Here is a 22,672-nt window from a genome sequence, read left to right as displayed (position 1 = left end):
TGACTGAGCTCGTTCATGGCGGGGGGGTGTTGAGGAGGGGGAGGGGGGGTTGATAACAGGGACAGGTAGAGTTTGCACTCACTGTGGTTAAGGATAACAGCCAACGATAAAGGCTGTATCAAGCCCCATAACCGACAGAGAGTTAAATGTGGGTGTTTAGATTAGATATAGGAACAGTAAAGACATAAAGAAAAAGACAACATTGGATGTATTCTTAGTTCAGGGTAACAGAGGTTTAGGGGATCTGGGGTCTTCATTCCGATCCAGAATCCTTTCCTGTATTACAGTGCTAGGCTGTCATCATGAAAGTTATTACCAATGCATGATAATGGTGATGACTGCTATTGTCACCTGCCTGGAGTAATGCAATGTGGATTTTCCTGTAAGGTCACCATTGTGACGCAAAACCCCTGTGTCTCAAGAGCACAAACTGAGTCATGTATCTGAATAAAACACAATCTCCCTGGTGTGTGCAGAGTACTTTCAAATGCCTACAACCCTACAATGTGAAAGACGAGTTAAACCCAGTATGCACCAAGCTGTGGACGACCTCCTACCCCATGTTGTCCCTTTAAATACGTGTCCTATGTCTCTCGTCTGTCTGCACCGTGACCACACAGCACGGGGGTCCTCTAGTTTCCGTCCACAGTCTGTAGCTATGCAGGTCATGAAGAGATGGAAACTGTAAATGACTCCCATGGCTCGGGTTCATGATTCGGGCTTTCAACGTGCATCGGGAAAATTAGATGCAATCACAAGCGATCATTGTGCTGATTGTCACGAGACATCAATGCCAAACCACAAAGCTACGCGGCTTAACAAGCACCAAGACAAGTTTTGTTGTAGTTTCATTTCTCTGTGTCTATTCCTGGCAGTTTGTTAAGTGATGTATCAGACCTCAAATGTGGCACAGTATTTGTCTAATCTTCCAGTACTATTACATCTTTATGCCTATTTGTAATTTATGTCTTTCCCCCACCTACGGCTATGATTACACACCTGGACATTTTGACGGCGGGAATTCATTGTTGGATTGCCTCTCCCAAGGTTTCTCTCAAAGTGTTTCCTTGTCATCTTAGACAGATTTGTGCTGGTCGGGAGCCATTTATTGTCTGGGCCTGTAAAGCCCTTTGAGACGTATGTGACATTGAGGCTATGAAAATATACTTGACCTGGCTTAAATGTCAAAACCTTCAGATTAATCTCCATACAGTGTCACTTGTACATGTTCTGCCCTGCATGTCTTTGCACCTCTGTATAATCCCACTGGAAGTTCCTATTGCACACCCAGCCATTTGTGGAGAGGGAATCTCTGGAATTGCCTCTCCCGAGGTTTCCTCCTTCTTTCCTTATCCATCAAGGTTTTCTCAGGAGTTTTTCCTCATCTTCCTTGAGAGCTTTGGGCTGGGTCGGGAACTGTCCTGATGTTGTGGGTCTGTAAAGCCCTTTGAGACATCGTATGTGATATTGGGCTATGCAAATAAACTTGACTTGACTTGACTTGACTTGACTTGACTTGTAATAGATTGGCGGTCAGAATTAAACCCTGTACACGAGGAAACGGTACTATTAAGCTCCAGCATATAGGTTAAACTTGTGTCACTGTGCCAATCTGAATGAGTTGTATAACGGACATGAACGTTGTGTTCTGTTCCAGCGTTAAATAATTCCTGTATAAAGGAGCAAAAAAAAAAACCCACATTGCTTTGGTGTTTGGTAAGCTTTCAAACTGCACTTCCTGGTTCATACTAGGTGCCGTGTAGCCATACACACACACCAACACTGTGCCTGTGGTGACCTGCACAAGGAGTTTTCAGACCTCTTACCCAATTAACTCAAGAAGAAATTGACACATGAATGTCTCGCTTAAACTAAGTAAAAGAAATAGATCAAAAGCCTCTATTGAAATTGTTAAACCTTCCTATGTTATTTTCCCCGTTTGTGTCCGTCCTCGTCTTTCCTTCTCTCGCTCCTCTGGCCCCCCTCTCCTGTGACCCACACGGCTGCCCCCTCGGGCCGGCGGCACTAAAAATAATTGAAATAGTGATACACTGTCAAGCAGCCTTAATGAGCAGCTGGAAACTGCAGAAGTGCTGCCTTCATCTGCAACTCATCACTGAATGCTGGAAAATTCAGGCCAGTGATGGAGTGACAACAGTAAAATTAGGCTGTGCTGTACTTGAGTGTGTTGCCCCGAAGGCGACACGGTCAGCTGCTTGGTCTGCTGATGTGATGCAAGATTATTCCACTGTAGTTATGTGGAATGTTCATATATTTCATTTTCAGAAATAGACCTAAAAAGAGAAATAATTGGAAAACGGAAACGGAAAGGAACACAATAGAGAATGGAAAGGAATTGGGAAACCTCTACTGTGCTTTCAGTATTATTAAGCTGTAAATACAAAGCCTAAGCCTTCCCTTACTCACCAAGTGATTATGAAGTAAAGCCTGTGTTTAATAACTTTGTGGTATGTAGAGCGTTTTGGGTTATGACTGGTGACAGAGTCTAGTTCCCTGAAATGACTGGGCACGTCGCTGAGGCAGCTCCTAACCTGCTCTGAGGAGGACGGACACCCTAAGGGGTCGGACGGGTGGCAGCTGGTATGTTTCTAAAAACAGGCAACCACGCCGCCGACCACTACCGCCTCCGCCTCCGCCTCCTCCGCCTCCTCTGTTCTCCGCAGCAGATGCTGAGCTCTGTCTGTCTTCAGAGGGAAGCAATTATTTGAGTCAGAGGGGAAGGCGCACCTCACTTTAATAAACCCACATCAAATCATCTGATGACTGACGGCCTCAGATGGTGACTCACACACGGAGGGAAATGGAGAGTGAAGAGATTCAACAATGACAGGGAGGAAATGAATTAGAGGTCTCAGAGAGGCCGAGTCATGCGGTCTTCAGGCGCCAGCCGCCCTGCTCAGATTCCATTCTTTTATCCCTGTTCTTCTCCCGCCTCATAAACCATATTTGCCTTCGCGGCTCGAGCAGGTTAAACCGAGTCCCCACTGCATCTCTCTCTCTCTCTCTCTCTCTCTCTCTCTCTCTCTCTCTCTCTCTCTCTCTCTCTCTCTCTCTCTCTCTCTCTCTCTCTCTCTCTCTCTCTCTCTCTCTCTCTCTCTCTCTCTCTCTCTCTCTCTCTCTCTCTCTCTCTCTCTCTCTCTCTCTCTCTCTCTCTCTCTCTCTCTCTCTCTCTCTTGCATAAGGCTGACCTGGTAAAATTCCACAGTGCTCACTTGCTCCCTGCTCCCCTAACTTCACCCTGTGGCGACAACAATTTCTGTCTGTTCTAATCCAGCCACCCACTCCTCGGATGTTTTTCCAGCTGCTCACCAACAGGCTTCCTTACTTTAGATGGTGCCTGTATAGAAGGGAAGCTTCACCTACTACAGCACATCAACACAGTTGAAAGTCTGCTGTCTGAAGCGTCTAGTAAAGCTGTTCACTTGTATCTGAGGAAGGTAAAGGGTTCTGTTCCTTATTTAATAGATAATATAAATAAAGTATTTTTGTTTCGTTTGAATTCGTTTGAGGAAATGACACACATCACAAGTTCCAGCAGGTAAGAACCACAGGAAGAGAGAAGACTAATACACAGACCACAGATAACTTGTCTAATGAGTCACAGACCAGAGCGGGACAGATGTGAGCCATGAACTAGCTTTTGGATGTAACACGACACTACCACACAGGTATGAGCACGCATACAGACACACACAAACACACACACGGGCACGCGCACTGTGCCGTCTACTTACCTAAAATCAGTCACGGAATAGACAAATGCTGAAAATGTTGAAGAAAAGTTCATCAAAGTACAGTGAGATGTAATAAATTATTTATTTTGTCTCTGAGCAGTAAAAATCTAACCTGAATATGTTTATCACTCATCACAGTTATTTTTCTTATCATACAGTAAATTAAGCTGCAAGTTATGTGCGTATATGTGAGCATATACAATATATTGACATACTTAAAATATAGATATTTACATACTTCCATACTATATATTTACATACTTAAATACATACTTATACTTATTTTTCCTATTAAATTTTGCATGTGCATGTGTTCAGATTGTGCTGTTAGTTTGTATGACATAGATCAGTGTCTTCTTTTTATTTGTCCATATGAAAAGTTCATCTGCAAAAACATAACTACCATTTAAATCAACATTTCAAGTCTTATCTTCATTCTGCATTCCATATCAATCAAACGTTATGTTTCTTGTGTGTGTTTTTTTTTTTAAAGTTTTTTTAGACTTCTTTTTAAACCTTACATCAATTTGATTGATGTTATTGGGAATGAGTCAAAAATATGGATCTTAGACAGCCAGGCTGCTCTCTCTTCTCTTCTCTTCTCTTCTCTTCTCTTCTCTTCTCTTCTCTTCTCTTCTCTTCTCCTCTCTTCCCTTCTCTTCTCTCCAACTCTCTGCTCTCCTATTCTGAGTAAATCATCCAATGTTTTTGTGTGACAGCTGTGCAAGTCCGCCAACAACATACACACGTCCAGCACAAGGTAAAACACTTTTGGTTCCCTTACTTACATTATCCACTGAGCGCCTATAACTCCAAACTCCAAAAGCCCTTGGGGTCACTTTGAATCAGTGGTCCTCTGCTGTGTAAGTAGCAGAGCAGACTGGCAGAGATGAAGCCAAACACTGACCCTGATCTGAACTGCAAATGGTTTTCAGAGCTGAACGCTAAAGAGTGATTTCCTCTGACCTGCAGGTTAGTCACCGTAGAGTGTAAATATCATTGTTCCATTCCTTGCAAACTGCTTACACAGTTCAGAATCAGGTTAATTTGTATGCATTGCTGTTGACTTTCATCAAGGTTTCGTAACTTTTATCGGTGTTTCAACTGTACGCACTGAGACTGTGTGGTTAAATGTTGTAGCACAGTAAACCATGATAACTTTGAACAATGGCCTGTGTGAAAAAACAAGTCCACCAACTGCACGCTGAATAAAAGAATTTCCAGTAATGTTTTTAGGTATAACTCTGTACATACTGTATATTACATGTAAGTACAAATGCAAGTTGCAACACACTTGTGAAGTACACACACACACACATACACACACACACACACACACACACACACACACACACACACACACACACACACACACACACACACACACACACAGGCTAAAGACACGAAGAAGAACAAGTTTTACTGCTGGAAGGGGGAGGATGGATCCTTTATTTAACCCTTCAAGGTAAGGTTTAAAAAAACAAAAAACGCATGTTCAGCTGCAATAACATGCAGACACTTTTCAGTATGAATAGTCTGCATGTAACCTGAATAGTGTTACACCACAGCTGGTTCGACCCTGGCCAGCCGCCCCCGCCACGGCACAACACCGTCTCCTCGTTCCCACATTTCCAGCATCATTGCAACAGAGCCGATCAAGACAGATGGCTTCATGTCCATCAATACAGTTTAGTATTCTGCTGCCTGGCTGTCCTCTCGCTGCACAGAGAGGCTGGCTAATAATTTGTCAGCCCCTGTGGGGTGTGAGGCCAGCACGTCAACAACGAACCCAGTGTTTCTCAGGCCAATGATGGAGATTAGAGAGCAACGCTGATCCGGCCACTCTGCAGTGGAGGGGGAGCAGTGAGAGAGAAGGAGGGGAATGGAAGCAGGGGAGAGCGGGTGGTATTCCTGGGTCTCTCTCAAAGGAGGGAATGTAGCTGAGACTGTGTTTTGCAGCAGCCATCAGAGACAGACAGAAGGGGCACTATTGGTATATCTGTGTGCCAGCCAACACTGGCACAAGTGTACAAAAGCGTTCTAATGTGAGAGCATCTCTTTCTTCACATCAGGATGTACATGACGTTCACATATTCACAAAATATGTCCATGTTTTCTCAATCTGAACGATGTTGTGCAACATTGTTCTTTCTTTGCATGTCACAAAGCTAACACACTGTACAAACAAACAGGCAAACGACTTCAGGCTTGCAGAACAAAACATGTTTCTTCAGATTTATGGAGGATCAAAACATGGGGGCCAATAAAGTCATTTCAACATTTACATAGGTTGACTCTCCTCTCTTATCAGTTGTCCAAACAGCCCTTTGCTACACAATGTACTGTAGCTACTGCCCACACAGCTGGAGGAAGCTCCGCCCCCTCCATCAACAGCAACACAACACGTTTTCTGCTGACTTTTCACACCTCAGTCCTCCAACTTCGCAGAACATAAATATCTCCATCTGATAAAAGCACTAAACACCCCTGTTGCAATGCATGTCAGCTCTATAGGTGGCTGTGTTAAGATACACACATCTGACATCTAGTGGTTGAGCTCAGTAAATACTGTCTAGAGCCACATTGATCAGGTGGTGGCGCTCATACGCTCATATACTAATTGCAAAGAACAGATATGACATTTTTAGGTATATCACCATGTCAAGTGTTATTATAATGCCTTTATATAATTTGATAAACATGCAAATGGGTTAAACTGACATTGTGCAAGTTTCAGGTAGCAAAAGGTGAAATTCATGGTGAGGAAAGCTGTTCAAACATAAACAAGATGTTAATCTCAATCCGCTGTCTGCACACATGAACAGGCGAGCACACAACCAGGCGCACACAATGGTCAAAAATGTATTTGATAGTGGCTATTCAACGACAGCACGGAATACCAGCTTTGAAGGTGGAAATGCAGGCAAAGAGAAAACATTGTGTTTCATCACTGTGCTGCTTACGTCAAGATTCCTCAAGAGATAGTCAGAAGAGAAGCTGCTTCATGTCCCTGAACAAACCTTTCCGGTAACTGATATCCTAAAATTAAACTGGTTCACCTCAAAGGCGTGTCCAGGCACAGACATATTGGCAACAACCTGCAGCAGTGTGCCGGAAAGGATGATCATAGACAAGTAAGAGAAAGAGCAAAACATCACACCAGAATAAAGTGACTTAGATATGTTGAATCCTTTTCCTTGAATTGTTGATCTAAATCTTTTTTCATTCTGCACCGTATCTATGTGTGTGTGTGTGTGTGTGTGCGTGTACGTGCGTGTGTGTGCGTGTGTGTGTGCATGCGTGTGTTTTTGTCTATTGGTTCACCTGAATGGTTCCATAACATTTCTGCCTTTAACTTCAAGCGTGACAACACCAGCAGTAACATGCAGGAGTAATTATTAACCTAGCTTATAGAATTTACCCTCCACATGTGCAAGTTGTAGTAGTGATGCAACTTGTGGTCAGAGCCAATCAAACCCAGCTTCCAGGCTCTCAAAGGAAAGGTCTTAAAGTCTCAACAAGTGGTTTTTGACTCATGTTCACATTTTGCAATGATACCTCTGTCCTCCTTGTGCAGCTTCCCTCATCACACTCAAGTTAACACAGCAGAATAAAGGCCATAAGGCTGTGTGATCATATAGTATAGTCACATGATCAGTCTTTGTCAACATTCTCTGTATGAAATCTATATCATGAGTCTCTCACCTCAAATCACAGGAAATATGGAAAAGTAATTAATAAAAAAAAAAAAATATAAATTAAATCTCCATGCAAAAACATTGGGAGGAAATAGTTAAGCTTATGTGGTGAACAACATTACATGCAAAATCCATGCAAACTCCTATAGTAACGAACAACACTGAGGTGAATGCAAAACATCAGGAAAAAAATGCAACATCCATCAAATATCAAATAACACTCTAAGTCTCCCACAAAAGAGGACTGTGTGCACTGCAATAGATGTGAGGGTTTGTTATGAAAACAGCCACAGGCAAATTGGGAAAAAAGGGGAATTCTGTCATCTCCAGAGAGAAAGTTAATCCAGAAAGAATTAAAGCGCAAACCACAAGCAAATGACAGGAAAATGCCACGGAAGAATGAACACCACCTGCACAAGGCAAACACGGAGAGAGAGAGAGAGAGAGAGAGAGAGAGAGAAAGTTAGTTATAAGTGAAGTGTATGAAAACCCATGAAAATCAATAATGCCATTAAACTAGATCCAACAATGTCACAAGCATTTTCTGCTAATATAAGAGTGCAAATCCCCGTAATTGGTGTTCTAAACTTTCATTTTGGTGTCCTTGTGTACCGCAAATGTAAATGCAGGTGTATATCATAAGCACGGTGGCACGCGATGTAAAGCCAGTCGGGGGAGGGGAGGGGCTCACTGCACCTGGGGGCCCAAAGGCGAGTTTGCATATAACAACACAGTATTGTGCTGTAATGAGACATATGCACATTTGCACCGGTCACAGTTTCCATCTAAACTGCAGCAATGGCAGAAGCTCTCGGGCTGCTGGTTCTGTGCTGCGTGTTCCGGCTCAGCTGCAGCCAGAGTTCACCTGAGTGGTTCCAGAACATCTCCACCGACGTCTTCAGTATGTCCGGGGACATTTTGCTCGGAGGGCTGTTTCAAATCAACCAATTCACTGACAGCCTGAGCCCATTGAAACCTGGCAACATTCGCTGTGAAAGGTTAGATTGACTCCATATGTTCAAACTTTTGTATTTTCTAACAGTTTGTATGTCCGGTTCTAACTTCTCTTTTGTATCTGTGACAAAACAGTACATATGATTATGGACTGGGTCTCGCTCTAGTGATGAAATATACTGTGGACGAGATCAACGCCAACCAAGCGCTGCTCCCCGGCATCAGGCTGGGTTATGAGATCTTTGACACATGCTTACAATCTGCTGTGATTGTCGATCCCACTCTCTTATTCCTCACTGAGAAGTCCAACAGAGAGCTGGATGTCGAGTGCGATTACACCAACTATGAAACCAGGGTGGCGGCAGTGATCGGCCCTTTTAGCTCAGAAATGGTCTCAGTCATTGGAAAACTCCTTGGATTCTTTCTGATGCCACAGGTTTGATCAGAAATATATCTCTGTCCAGTTTGAAAATGTCTCAAAAATATCATGTTAAATTGTAAATCTATAGAATTCCTCTTTTAAATCTTTTATTCTATCTTAAATTGTTATTTTCAGATAAGTTATGGTGCCACCAGTGACAAATTCAGTGACAAGAGTCTCTACCCGTCATTCCTCCGCACGGTTCCCTCTGACAAATGGCAAGCAGAGGTCATGGTGGAGCTGCTGAAGGCGTTTAATTGGAACTGGGTGGCAGTGGTGGGCAGTGAGGATGAGTATGGACAGCAGGGTCAGCGTGAATTCTCTAAAATAGCAGAGAAGGAGTCTATTTGTGTGGCATATCAGGGTCTGATTCCTGTATACGGTGAGGCCGAGTCAGCAGTCCAAACCATCATACGCAACATCCAAACCACCAACGTGGGAGTGGTGGTGGTCTTTTCCCTCCCAGGACCAGCCAGGGTGCTCTTCAGTGAGGTTAGTACAGCAATATGATTATCTCAGAAACGGATAAATACGGATGATGAAGGCATTTGTGAACAGAATTTCGTCTTTGCTGTAATCAACCAGTACAATCATTTCCATTGCCTTTTGTCCAGGTTATCCGCCAAAATGTAACTGCTGTATGGATTGCCAGCACTGGCTGGTCCATCAATTATCAGCTGACGACCCTCCCAGACATACACACTGTCGGTACAATCATTGGATTCACTGACAGAGTCCAGACTCTGGATCTGCTCACCGCCTACACACAGGAGCTCCTCACCAAACTGGGCCAGGAGGGGATGGGGACAGCAGCTGGTCCCCACAGTCCCTGCCCTCAATGTTGGAACTTGTCACCTGCCAATATTAGCCTGGTGACCAACCATGCAGTGCAGCACACAGCATTCAGTGTGTATGCTGCCATCTACAGTGTAGCACAGGCACTGCATAACATGCTGGGCTGCAATGCAACAGCTTGTGTGTGGGGACCTGAGAGCAAAATCTATCCCTGGCAGGTCAGTTCATTTAAAAAAAATAGAATATCATCTTTATGACATTTGATGTTTCCTTCACAACAAATCTTATTAACCCATTACATCTCTTGCAGCTGTTGGATGTTTTAAAGAGTGTTTCCTTAGACATCGATGGCACACATTTAGCATACGACAGCGACGGCAATCCAAACATTGGATACAACTTGATTGAATGGGTTTGGAAAGACTCAGATTTGCGTTTCATAGAAGTTGGAAACTTTCATAAGTATTTCACCATCAATAAGACTCTCTTGAAATGGCACACTGAAGACTCAAAGGTAACTACACAAAAACAACAAAATCAAGTCTCCTTATGAACTAATATATGCTCCTTAAATATATTTCTCTCAGTTAATATCCATCTGTCCTGACTGTGCTGCCATGATGTTTTCAGGTCCCTAAGTCCACATGTTCTGCAAGTTGTGCAGCTGGACAGGTACGCAGAGTCAAAGGGTTCCATTCCTGCTGTTTTGATTGTATTGACTGTTTGCCAGGCACTTACCAAGCAAAAAAGGGTAAAGACAACTTCACATCTATCAAACCCTTTACCTTAATGTCATTTATATCAGATACAAGAATGATTTCATTTGATTTACCCCATGTTGTGCTTTGACTCACAGACGACATCCGGTGCACCCAGTGTCCAAAGGGGAAATGGTCCTTGATAAGCAGCACTAATTGCACTGAACCTACGTTTGAGTTTTTGTCCTGGGACAAGTCTGAATCTGTGGAGATCATGGTGGCTGGAGTGGTGCTGCTGGTGTTTCAGGGGTCAGTGGGGGTCATGTTTGTGAAACACCGGGGGACCCCTCTGATCAGTGCCTCTGGGGGAGTGCTGAGTTTTGTGGCTCTGCTGAGTCTGATGGCCGGCTGCCTCAGTCTGCTGCTCTTTCTGGGACCGCCGGGGGATCTGGTGTGTGGGCTTCAGGTGCCTCTCACCTCGGCTTTCCAAACAGTTGCCCTGTCTATTTTCATGGTCATCTCACTACGGGTGAGCAGTGACAAGGCAGAACATGTATAAAAAAAAATTAAGAAAAGTCAAATAACTTTCCTCTATTTAACAAAACTGCAAACCCTCTTTTCAGATATTCTTTGTGACAGAGTTCCCAGAGAAGGCAGCTTCGTACCTGCACATGAGCGGCCCTCTGACCTGGCTGTTTGTGCTGGCCTGCTGCATCGTGCAGGCTGGATTCTGTGGCTGGTTTGTGCAGACGGGACCGTCTCTGTCTGAACATGTGGCTAAAATGGAGATCAACTTTGTGAGGAGCTTCCTGACCTGTCCAATGGAACCTTTAATTGGATTTGGCCTAATCCAAGGGTTAAACGCTGGCATGGCCCTGATATCGTTCATGTGTACCTTCATGGCAGTGAAGCCTGTGCACCAGTACAACCTTGCCAGGGACATTACCTTTTCCTGCCTGATATACTGTGTGATCTGGGTGACCTTTATTCCAATTTACACAGGCTTGACTGACATGCAGAGGTCCATTGTCCATATTTCTTTCAGCCTGGCCAGTAACCTAGGACTAGTAGCAGCCTACTATTTCCCAAAATGCCACTTGCTGCGGAAGAAGCCTGAGCTCAATACCCCGGAGCACTTCTGTACCTTTTTAGAAGGGTCTCCACCAACACCTCAGGAGGAGCCACAGGCTGAGCCACAAGCAGGCCAATAAGCAGAGACACCATTTATTGGTAATACAGTATAGAGCACAAGGGATGCGTTTTAGGGATGTGATTTTTGTGAAAGTAATGTAATTTCTTACATTAATAGTATGCATTCACATGAGTTAAACAATCATAACTTAAGTTTCAGGGATACCCAAGGGTCTGAAAGTTGGAGAAGACATACCAACAATGAAAATGTAATTATGTAAGAAGACTTCAACTATATTCACTAACTAAAATATAAGCATGTGATGGCTACAAGAAAAAAAACAATTGTAAGAAAATGTGTAATGTAATTTGAAACTTGTCATATTTATCAAAAAAAAAAATACAGACAAAACATTGCTGTTTGCATGTGCAAAAAAGACATTTCCATTACACTGCAAAAAATACAAGGACACCATGATGCAATTGTTTGTTTGCATTACAATTACAATTCTGCAAGATATTATGGTTGTTGCAGATTATGCTGTAAAGTCACACTGTTCTCTACATCATTAATAAATACAGCTCATAACATAATAAAACTGCAATGAAACAGAAGGTCAGTGTTTGTATTCTTTCCTTGATTTGTCTGAATTCTAGATGGCGTCTTTATCTTGGTGTTTAATTCTCTGCAGAAACGTCGCCATCTAGTGGTTTTACGGTATATTGTCTTCTTACCTGAATTGCAGATATTTCGACTTGTTTGTGGCTTGTTGTTTTTTTCAGTGTCGCATTATTACAGATATTATTTTGGCTCCGAATTGTCTTGAGTTGTTTCTAATGATATTGAGTCTTTCCGTCCCCGCTGTCCTCCTGTCCTTGTTCGCGTTGTGAGGCATGTGCGTTCTTGGACCTGAGTGTTGACTCACAGGGGTCCATCCTCGCCGGCTGCGTCCAATCTCCAAATTAGTAGACTCGAACCACAAACACGAACTGCAACACCAACAAGAACCTTTTCAAACATGACTTACACACACAGAAGGAGTACGTTTGCATGTATAACTCCTGTCAGGACAAAACTAGGGCCAATAGCTACCATCTCACACACAGCAACCGTTGCTAGTAAACAAAGCTGCTCCGAGACAACGCGACACAGCCACTAAAACAGGCAAGGTGCTTTTTATATCCCATATCCAACTTAATAAATACATTTACTTAATTATTTACTTATTTCACATAAGATCTATAGTTACGATTTGTATTCTGTCGTGGTCTGCTTGCTTATTTTACAGTTTTCTGAGGATAGATGATATCCTCAGTTCACTTAGCATTTTTAAACGGGCCAAAAATAAATCCATTATTTTTAATGTTTTTTGTGTTGCTGTTGTAACTTCAATGCATCTAATGTGGTTTCAGTAGGAGCAGAGGCACCAAACTGCAGAGGTGTTCAGCATCATGAAGGACCAACAGGCCTACAAGATCCAGCCCTGCGAGCAGATCCGCAAACAACAGTTAGTCAACAATAAAGCTGTCAAAAGTATCCAAATATGGGAAATTCTGCTTCAATTAATTAATGTGAAGATAAAGTTATTATTCATTTAAATTCTTAATGAAAATAAGTGGTTATATGGTCACGTTTACTGTTTTTACGAATAAAACAATATACTCAATTGGGTGTCTTCTCCAACCACCCGGTATTGTATGGAAGTATGGAATTGAAGTTTGCCATCATTATGTTGTCATCTCTCTGTGTGTGTTCATCATCTCACCAGCTGTTGTTGTTGTCCTTGATGAAGCCATGAGCTAGAAACCCAGCTGAAGGAGCAGGAGGAGCACCAGCGGAACCTTCTTGCATTTGACAGCCTCTTCCTCCAACACCAGCAAAGTGAGGACAGCCAGAGTCTCTATGCTATCCTGGAGCAGAGCTGCGCACTAGAGAAGGAGCTGGAGGCAGAAAAGGAGCGTCAGAGGAAACCGCAGGAGGAGGTTACATCTTCATTTCATTTTCATTTATATTCATAGATCAAAGACAGCACAGCTTATGGTGTGTATCTGCTATTGGAGTAGATCTTTGACATGACGATGAAGCATTCGCGACAGAGTTCAGCAGAGGTCAGTATCAATCACAAATCAGCCACTCAGCCGCAGAAGACTCAGAAGGCCACACGCACCCTTGAACACAAACTGGAAAGAGTAAGTTGCAAAACCCATAACCTAGAAACCTGTGTAGATACTTCACCTGGTTACTCAGGGACATACAGTGTATTTACAGTTTGAGTCTTTTGACCTATGTCCTCTGCAGGCCTCAACTCAGTTCTGCAAGGAGCTTACAAACAACAACCATCTGAGACAAGACATACAGGCTCTTCATGGGGAACGTGTCCATTTCCTACAACTACATAACAGGCTGCAAAAGGTCAGAGGTCACACTATTGTTGAATCAGAGACCATGTCCACGTGAAAGATGTGGTCTAACCATACTTTAATAACTTTTAACAATTAATTAAGTCTTAACTGTCTACAAAACACCTCTGCTATGCACTCATGCTCTTATATTGTAGGACCTGCAGGGAGTCCGCAAGAAGATTGGGGAATTGAACATACAGTCTACTGCTGCTTGTGATGCAAGGTGAGAGCTGAGACGGTTACGTAGCAGTCAGCCTGATCTGTGTTTCATGATATTGATTGTTGAATATGTGATTTATGATTCCGCCTGGAGGGTGGCGGCTCAGTCCAAGATGACCGTGTTGAGGGAGGAGGCAGCGAAGGGCCTTGCTCAAGGCGATGATGAGGTGAAGAAGCTGGAGAGGGTTCTGGCACAAAAGCGGCACCTGAACAAGTTCATGACCACCAAGCACAGCGAGAGGAGCAACCAGGATGAGGGCCAGGAAATGGGGCACAGGCGATGTAAGATACGACTGTTGTGTTGCAATCAATATTGGAGGCAGTGATGACGTCATTGATTAAGATTGTGATCATCCTGACAGTAACTTTTTAAGATTGATTGATTGATTTCTTGTCTACAGAGAAGTATCCCATCCAATTTATTCAATTGGTTCGAAACAAAACATGTGCTTGGTTATAATGACACTGATGATGATGGTGGCATAAGTGATGATGATGATGATGATGTGTCTGTTTGTTCCAGCGTCTGAGCTCAGGGAGCAGAGGAGGACTGATATAGGGCAGGGATCACTGGACACTTTAGAGGGAAACGTCCCCGCTGTGACAGGGGACAACCTGGACGTGCAGTCCTCCAAGACAGTACAGGGTAACACACACGCACGCACGCGCGCACGCACGCGCGCACACACACACGCACACACACACGCACACACAGCTCGACACACTTCTGCATGTGGACAGACATTTTCAATGATATTAGGATTAACAAAGTGTAATGCTGTTCTGTTCTGTAGTTGAAGACCGGAATTCTACTCTGGTCAGTTTTGTTGTTGAGCAAATCAAGGAGTGTAAAGCAGTGGAGGATGATATCAGCCAGGTGAGGATGCTCTGTTTATATGGCCGTGTGTGTGTGTGTGTGTGTGTGTGTGTGTGTGTGTGTGTGTGTGTGTGTGTGTGTGTGTGTGTGTGTGTGTGTGTGTGTGTGTGTGTGTGTGTGTGTGTGTGTGTGTGTGTGTGTGTTTGTGTGTGTGTGTGTCAACTTTCTGTTTTTTAATATACAATTTTGTTGTAAGGAAATAAGCAGATAGCATTGATGTTTGACGTACGGGGCGAAGATGACCATCCATATTTCTCCATGTGCGTATGCAGACCCAGTGTGAGATTGATCAACTTCAAATGGAAGATTTGCAAAAAGAGCAAGATCCCCGCTGGTTGTTAGAAGACAGTGAAGAAAAGGAAAAAATCCAGTCCCAAGATGAGCAGAATGAAAAGGAAGCCAACAGCATCAGCAACGTCCTGGAGCAAATCAAAACAGGTTTGGACGTGTGATGTTTCTTAAACCCACGTGTATCTTCTTGCACACATTATTCAATCTAATGTAACTTCTGTGCTTAGGAGTGAACCGCATCTTATCTAAGATGGATTGCGACTGCACAAAGATAGAGAGCAAGCTGGACTCCATCACAGGGATCAATGACAACAACATCGTGTCCTATCTGGGTCTGATGGAGGAGAAGGCCAATGAGCTGCACATCTCCCTCGCTGTCCAAGCCTCCAAAGTAAAGTCTCCACCACGTGTCTCTACATAAAGACATTTTGGTGTCTCACTGCTCTGGACTGTAATGTCACTCTGTCTTTTCATCTCTTATAGGATGAAGAAAACTATTACAATCCCGACAACCTGGCCAACCTCCTCTTGGGTCAGAATCCAGATATGCTAAAGAAGGATGTCACCCAATCTGCAATCAATGCGTTAGTTATTTTTTGTGTGTTATTTTTAAATCCGGGCATAAACAGTTTAAAGGTGGTTTTGATGAGAGCGTGTGTGTCTGTGTGTCGTCAGAGTGGCGTATGATGCAGAGTGGTCTCCTGTTGCTGCGTCAGAGGAACGGCCGTACTCTACATCAGAGCTGCGGGAGAAGATAATGAAACATGTAAGTGCGGGTGAAAGTACAAAGCTCCTATTTATAGAAGCTTTTCTGTCATTGTAATGTTCCTGATCTCATTTATAGCTCATGCATACGACCACCGGATCCTCCAAGATCAGCCTGGAGGACAACATCATGTAACACATCCACCTTGTATCCGTTTATGTGCTCATACTAAAAGACCAAAACACACTCAACCTGAACGATGTGAACATTGTGAACAATGAAAATAAATGGAAACAGTGTGATTGATAGGGCCTGAAACCAGGCAGCTCTCAAAAAGAAACATGTGAAGCTAATCATGTCGTGTGTGTGTCACCCTTTATGAAGAATCATTGGCATGGCCGGTAATTATCACGGTGTGATTTGTTCAGTTTTGTTGGGCGATTTAAAGAGGCTTTCCAAAGCCTAGTAACCAGCTGTCCTTTTGATGTGTGACTTGCCATCTGGCTTTGGATGTACAATCTGGTCTCAGCACAGCCCCTCATTCACGAGCTGATTCGTGCTGTTATGCTTCAATGAAAAGGTTGGGGGCAGCAGAAGCTTTTGTATTTCTAATTGGCCTGCTAAGACCTTGAGTCTGATTCCAAAATAGAGGCAGGATGAGACTTCAGTATGTCATTGGTGGCATGTTGGGGGCATTCTCTCTATGAAGTGGTTTGACCGAATGATGCTAAATGTATTTGGTGAATCACATTCACTCACACTAAATCAGATTGTTATCGTCAATTCAGAGTACTATCTTTAAAACCTCTTTTGTTGTAATAAAAATCCTCTTCCTGTTTACACTTTCACTCCGTTATCTGTCGATTGAATACCTGCTACATTTCCATATTATTATCATATCTGCCAGGGATATCAAGCTCATGTGTTTTGTTCCCAAGCCAGTGTTTGTCTGACAATGTGCAGAGATAAAAAACGATGTACCAATCATCTTATCCAAACATCCTTGAGCCTGAAGCAAATGGCAGAGATTCCGTTGGCATAGAGCAACTTCCTCTGTACTAAAGACAAAATTAGCATGGGAGACTAATTTTAAGACATCATGACATTTAGCCGAGCGGAACAATTAACAAAGGACTGCTGCTATATTTAGGCTTCAAAGGTCGCACTGTTACCATCATACTTACCATCAAATCACATAAGGCCATAAGGACATTTTAATTATGAAGATTTCATTTGATTATTTCTTCAAGCTTTTTTCCAGACAGGTTTTGATTGGATTGATTTTTTAGGGGCTGGGAAGTGAAACTGTTACGCTGTAAACATTTCTGATCGATCGAGTGTTGACTTGGTTTTGCTAAAGATAATCCCCCTGCAGTCTCAACTGTGCGGCTATGAAAACAGATTATGAGAAGATAAAAGGCCTCTATGGAAAGCAGAGGGGCTGCGGTGTGGTGGGGGATGAGACGGAGGAGGCAGCTTTCTTTGAAATCCTACTCTCACTTAGCCCCCTCCACTCCTGGCAAATTTGCTCTGCACACGGCTCTCCCCATCGCCATAGAAACCTTCCCTTTAATCACAACAGAAACCTCATTTCCTGCTCCTGACAAAGAGTCCTCATTGCCCTGTAGAGACCGCCTGCATCAGCCATTTCCAAGGCCCACCTCCTTATGCAAGCCAGACCTACCAGCAGGCGCAGCTCTTTACTCCTCCTCTCCTTATAAGCACATTTTCCACCGTTTCTGTTCCTCTTGCATTATGGTCTTCCCATTTTTCTACAACAGTTTCTCATTTGCAAAGTCTCTTTCTTCCTCATGTTGTTCCATGCGGTCTCTTCTGTACACAATGCATGCAGGTCATTAAGCAGTTTATGAGCAGTGGAGTGATTATACCGGTACCATTACATTACAAGTCCATTCCCAAGCACAAAAGCCTAGATGGTGTCTGCAAACTCTTATCTGGGCTCTTCATGTTAGTTTGTGGCTTAATCATCTGTTTCGTGGTCAGACTAATAGATCTCATCCCACGTCCTGTTGCAACAATTATAGCTCTTCCCTCAGTTTACCACACACAAACTATCCAATTTGTTTCATGGAACTGCGCCCTCATTTTAATGCACTATTCACTTTATGAGGTACATCTCTGCTTAAAAGTAGCTCTGAGCAAAGTGTCAAACAGGGACATGTCAGCTCCTTCATGTGCCTGCTGCTGTTTCACAGAGTAGAATCATTCTCACAACCCATGTCCCCTTATCTCCAACAATACTCTTATCGCTCAGCTGTCTGGACCATGAAAATTCCCCTTCTCTCTCTCCCTCCCTCTCTCTCTCCCTCTTTCCCTCTCTCTCTCTCTCTCTCTCTCTCTCCCTCTCTCTCACTTATTTGTTTATTTGGGAACTCTGCCAGGTATTTCCCCAGTCAGTCTGCCTCCACTCATAATGCTCCCTCCCCTTAAAGACTCCCCCACACACACCCTCCCACCCCATTTCGCCCTCCCATGCATGTTGCTAAGCAACCTCCCGCTATGAGCTCTGGTGGATTTTTACAGCCAATCAAATTACTGAATGAATTTTCAAACAGCCTTGAAGAAGGAAAGATGACAGTGTTTCATATATTGTACTCCTTCATTTGTGAGGTTAACTATCAGTGGCAAAGATGAGCAGGTTTTCCATCTTACTGCACATAAGCGCTGCTGAGAAATGAGTCTGTGATTGTTCTCTGTGCTGGTTCACCACCATCAAGTAATGCAAGTGTGCCACTGGGTGGCAGCAGGAGCAGTTTCCCTTCTTCTACTACTACACACAGGCTGCAAGATCTCTTTTTTCTTTTTTTACTGCTGTTGCTAAGCAATACTGACTCGCATGTCTTACCTGTGAAACATTTGTGATTTTTACAGATGTCCCTGACACCATTTTGTCTTTGTTTTCACCATTTTGGAACGCAGCCGATGACACAATGCATGAAAACAACAAAAGGAAGCCACTGTACATCGTAAAAGATGAAGCTCCAAAACACAAACACACACACACACACACACACACACACACACACATTATAACCAATTTTCATTAACAACATGGCTTGGACAGTTCTGTCACAAAGCCTATGAGTTGCTGCTGGCTGAACTAATGAGATTCCCGCCATGTATCAGGTCCAGGGTTGGGTTAAATATTAGCCTTGAACGGCTTCAGTTCATCTCACATCATCAGGCAGGAAACGTGCTCTTGAATGATTAGACCAGTGGCGCTTGTGTTTCACTTTCAGCAGCGGAGGGGTCGATAGATTCTCTCTGGGTAGCTACTTCATGTTGTACTTCCTGTTTCCTTTGTGTCGCTCCAAAAGGTCACAGCATACTGTTTTCACAACCTGCACTTTGTACATCTGATCATTCCTGATTCTTGTTTTTTTTAAGATTTTCTTTATTTCTGACTTGTCTGCGTTTAGGTCTCTCTTCTGTCTTCCTCCCCCCTCTGCCCCCCCCTGTCTGCTAGTCCCTCATCTCAGCTGTGGTTGCTGTGCAGATGGCTCTTTGTTGGTGCCTCACAATGGGCCTAAGGTCAGTGTGCCTCATGCGCAGCACTCAAAGTTCTCCACCCCAGCTGGCTTGTGGCTTTATCAGCACCTTATCTCAAATGAAACTCTATCAAACATCAGGCAACTGGCCGTGTGCAAATTTCACACGATTGTCTTGAATCGAGAGACGGTTATAAACCACGCCACACAAATTACACACAGCAGATAACTTTATCTTCTCTGGCTATAAACATGGTAACAAAAATCATATTGATCCCACCGCGTCTTTGTATTCCACAGCTCTCGATTGTGCATCTTCAGTGTTTCTGTTGTAGTAGTGGTTGTAGTGTTGCAGTGGGTGATATCGCTGCAACAAATCAGATAGCAGAATAACAGATCAGCCCAAAAAATGAAAATGCAAATCCACCATCTGTTCCATGATCCCAAAACAACCCTTCTACATCATTCACCGTGAGGGTTAATGTCATAGTTACACACAATATACTCTTTATTTCCTGCTTTCTTTATTGAGTACTGTTTAAGCAGTAAAGATCGGCCTCTTAGAAAATCTGTGTATAAGATACATTCAACAAAACTTTTTTTAATCATTGCTAAAGTGGTTGTTACAAGTGTCAGACAGAGATTAAGCTCTGTAATCTTCATCATTTTCGTTATTAAATGTGTTGTGAGAGATAGTCAAGTTTTCTATTCTGCAAAGTAAACCGCTTAGCATGACAAGGCCAGGCAGCAGAGGGCCATGAGGCCTCCAGGCAGCCTGAAAGAGCAGGTAGAGGGAAAGGCGTGAAACTAAGAAGTGGAGGAGGAGGAGGAGGAGGAGGAGGAGGAGGAGCAATGGTTGAGAGGCACCAGGAGTTACTGGAAATTTCCACTTTTCCCTGGCTAGACCGTAGCAGGGGTGGAGCTAAGAGGTGAAATAAGGTGGCTGGATTCATGTGGTACAGAAGAAGAAGAACCATTTTCTACAATTTCAAACACAGCGTCGTTCCAGTACCAATTTGCTCCTCTTGAAAGAAAACACAAACTTAATCAGCTAGTATGCAACAGTATCCATCTCACAATGGCAGGGCATACTGTATATCATCGTCTTTATACTCAAGAATCTAACTTTTCTGATGTTATACTCAATATACACAATTGCAGTGTTATGGACTTGCATACTGTTATAATTTAGTAGCTTGGAATTCAACTTCATTCCATCATTCAGCCTCATGTGAAGGAACACCAGTTGTAATAACTTGCAAGAGGTTAAGACATAGAAAATGAAACAGTTTACCTTCTGTACAAAATGTATTTTCTGTCCAGTACATCCATCCATCCATCCATCCATCCATCCATGCACCCATTTGGTAGCTGCTTCTCTGAGTCAGGGTCGCTGTGGCAACAGAGCCAGTTGGCAGGTTTCCTGTTCCCCAGCAGTCTCCCTTAGCACCTCCGAGGAATAATCGAGCATTCCCAGGTCAGCTGAGAGATGAAGTCCTACTTGGTCTGGCTACCCCTCCAGAGGGAGACCCTGCAGGCATCACAGCTGATGTAGAGAGGCAGCAGATCCTCCACAGCAGATTCCAGCCATTTGTGTCCACATTCTCTTTTTTTTTAATACATATTTATTTACCCTCTCCTGGATAAGACTAGATATCACATGACCTCATTTTAGAAGATGACAATCCTCATCCTGACCATTGCAGAAGCAGCGACTCTCCATCTGAAATCAAACTAGGGCATCACCATATGAAAATGAGCAGTGCCGACCCCCTGCTGTGCCCAGAGAAACATTCCCCACTGAGCTCGGCTGCGTGTTGATATCTTGACCATGAATATCATGAAAGGAAGCGGCCTTGAATAATTCCAGCGCCAATTTATTGCTCTTACTGCAAGTGTCGATGGCAAACATGCTCACTGAACTCGAAGACATCGGGGGAAAACATCCTCAAAACATAATTTATAAAATAACTGTATGTCCAATATATCATCCAGTCAACAACAAACAATGTGAAAATACCTAAAAGTGTAAAATATTCACAGAACACCTGTGCTTCATTGAGACATTGAGCTGATGTGTAACATGGTGACATGTATTCAAGTGACAAATCCCAGTGAGAAGTCAACTTTGCTGTTGTCTCTGTACTCTGCTGGATCTACATGAGAAGCAGAGAAGCCAGCCGGACCATGCAGGACCCCGCTGTGCAAAACAAAAGAGCTCAGTTTAGCCTCCACCAATTTCTCCAATTATCAGGACACTTCCCCCGCCTAATCCTGACCTCTGCTCTGTTCCCCCCCACGCTTCACTCTACCCCCCCTAAGCGCGGACATTCCACAGGTCAGGTCTACCTTTTGTCTGCAGCCAATTAAGGTGCCGCTCCTGCTCATCTTAATCTGCATAGTTTGAAGTTGTGGAAAACTTCCGCCGCAGAGTGTGACGCTTAAATGTTGGCCCGGGCTGGAGAAAGTGCCGCAAAACGTTTCAATTACTTCCAAAACGTGGGTCGCTGTGAGCACAAAGGGACTATTCTCTCTAACAGTAATGCTTTCAGTGGTACCATAACTTTGAATAATGTAAAACAGTTCCCAGTTCCCACTTGTGGAAAGAGTGGTAAATACTCCAGTTATTGAGGCATGGGATGTTTATATATTCACTGCCTACACTGATTCTTTTCTCCCTTGACTTTCCCCTCCATTTCCTCACATGGTGCTCCACTTTCACCTGCACAATGGGCGACCAACAGACATCTTTTTTTTCTTTGTTAAAAAAAAACCGCCACAGATTGAAACATGTTGAGGTAGTAGGAAAACAAGACAGAAAAAAAATATACAGGAAATGATCTCACAAACACTCCACCTCTCTGATTGCTCCCATTTTCCAGTTACAGAAAGGAGTGAGTAATGCCTTCTGCTGCTTGTTGGTCTGTCCCTGACAAGGATTTAGGTTGTTGCACACACTGAGGCCATTACACAGAATGACTGCTGTGATGTTCTGCAGTCTCCACATGGTCTTCATTTTCTAAATATAAAGGGAGACACTTTGTTTCATGCAATACCAAGATGAGCCCTTTAGCGCAGCTGCTTGATGAATGTCTTTCATTTGCATCCTTGTGTGCATTAAAGTCTTCTACTGAATTCATTTTCAAGCACTCATTAAAAACCTAATAAGAAGTAAATGTGATCATCTGACTGTGAATTCAATGTTCACCATGACT

At 43.4% G+C, this 22,672-nt stretch overlaps 2 protein-coding genes across 2 annotated transcripts; both read left to right on the top strand.

Moving 5' to 3' along the window:
• Window positions 1-8,251: 8,251 nt before the first annotated feature.
• Window positions 8,252-12,011, top strand: tas1r3 (taste receptor, type 1, member 3). Its single transcript, XM_076141184.1, has 8 exons — window positions 8,252-8,451; window positions 8,543-8,843; window positions 8,964-9,320; window positions 9,443-9,841; window positions 9,934-10,137; window positions 10,254-10,374; window positions 10,480-10,850; window positions 10,945-12,011. Exons 1-8 carry the CDS (start codon window positions 8,252-8,254, stop codon window positions 11,530-11,532), a joined length of 2,541 nt encoding a protein of 846 aa, XP_075997299.1. The 3' UTR covers window positions 11,533-12,011.
• An 893-nt stretch (window positions 12,012-12,904) lies between these two features.
• Window positions 12,905-16,143, top strand: odad1 (outer dynein arm docking complex subunit 1). The gene is made up of 13 exons (XM_076141353.1): window positions 12,905-12,960; window positions 13,246-13,435; window positions 13,517-13,642; window positions 13,752-13,865; window positions 14,011-14,078; window positions 14,169-14,356; window positions 14,598-14,720; window positions 14,869-14,951; window positions 15,224-15,389; window positions 15,470-15,633; window positions 15,726-15,826; window positions 15,918-16,008; window positions 16,087-16,143. The coding sequence occupies exons 1-13, from the start codon at window positions 12,905-12,907 to the stop codon at window positions 16,141-16,143; spliced, it is 1,527 nt and encodes a 508-aa protein (XP_075997468.1).
• Window positions 16,144-22,672: the final 6,529 nt, after the last annotated feature.

This window comes from Genypterus blacodes, unplaced genomic scaffold, assembly GCF_046128005.1.
Source record: "Genypterus blacodes isolate CSIRO-AG114 ecotype Tasmania unplaced genomic scaffold, CSIRO-AGI_Gbla_v1 ptg000017l_1, whole genome shotgun sequence".
NCBI classification, from domain to species: domain Eukaryota; kingdom Metazoa; phylum Chordata; class Actinopteri; order Ophidiiformes; family Ophidiidae; genus Genypterus; species Genypterus blacodes.
The sequence above is the reverse complement of the archived record's forward strand: the minus strand, read 5'-3'. Positions and strand labels throughout refer to the sequence as shown.

What these genes read in the sequence shown, in the direction of transcription:
- tas1r3 (XM_076141184.1), top strand. Translation starts at nt 8,252, where the DNA reads ATGGCAGAAGCTCTCGGGCTGCTGGTTCTGTGCTGCGTGTTCCGGCTC. An exon ending in CCAGGGTGCTCTTCAGTGAG is followed by an intron (nt 9,321 to 9,442) that starts GTTAGTACAGCA and finishes CCTTTTGTCCAG; the next exon opens with GTTATCCGCCAAAATGTAAC. An exon ending in GGCACACTGAAGACTCAAAG is followed by an intron (nt 10,138 to 10,253) that starts GTAACTACACAA and finishes TGATGTTTTCAG; the next exon opens with GTCCCTAAGTCCACATGTTC.
- odad1 (XM_076141353.1), top strand. Translation starts at nt 12,905, where the DNA reads ATGAAGGACCAACAGGCCTACAAGATCCAGCCCTGCGAGCAGATCCGC. An exon ending in AGAGGAAACCGCAGGAGGAG is followed by an intron (nt 13,436 to 13,516) that starts GTTACATCTTCA and finishes CTATTGGAGTAG; the next exon opens with ATCTTTGACATGACGATGAA. An exon ending in TACATAACAGGCTGCAAAAG is followed by an intron (nt 13,866 to 14,010) that starts GTCAGAGGTCAC and finishes CTTATATTGTAG; the next exon opens with GACCTGCAGGGAGTCCGCAA.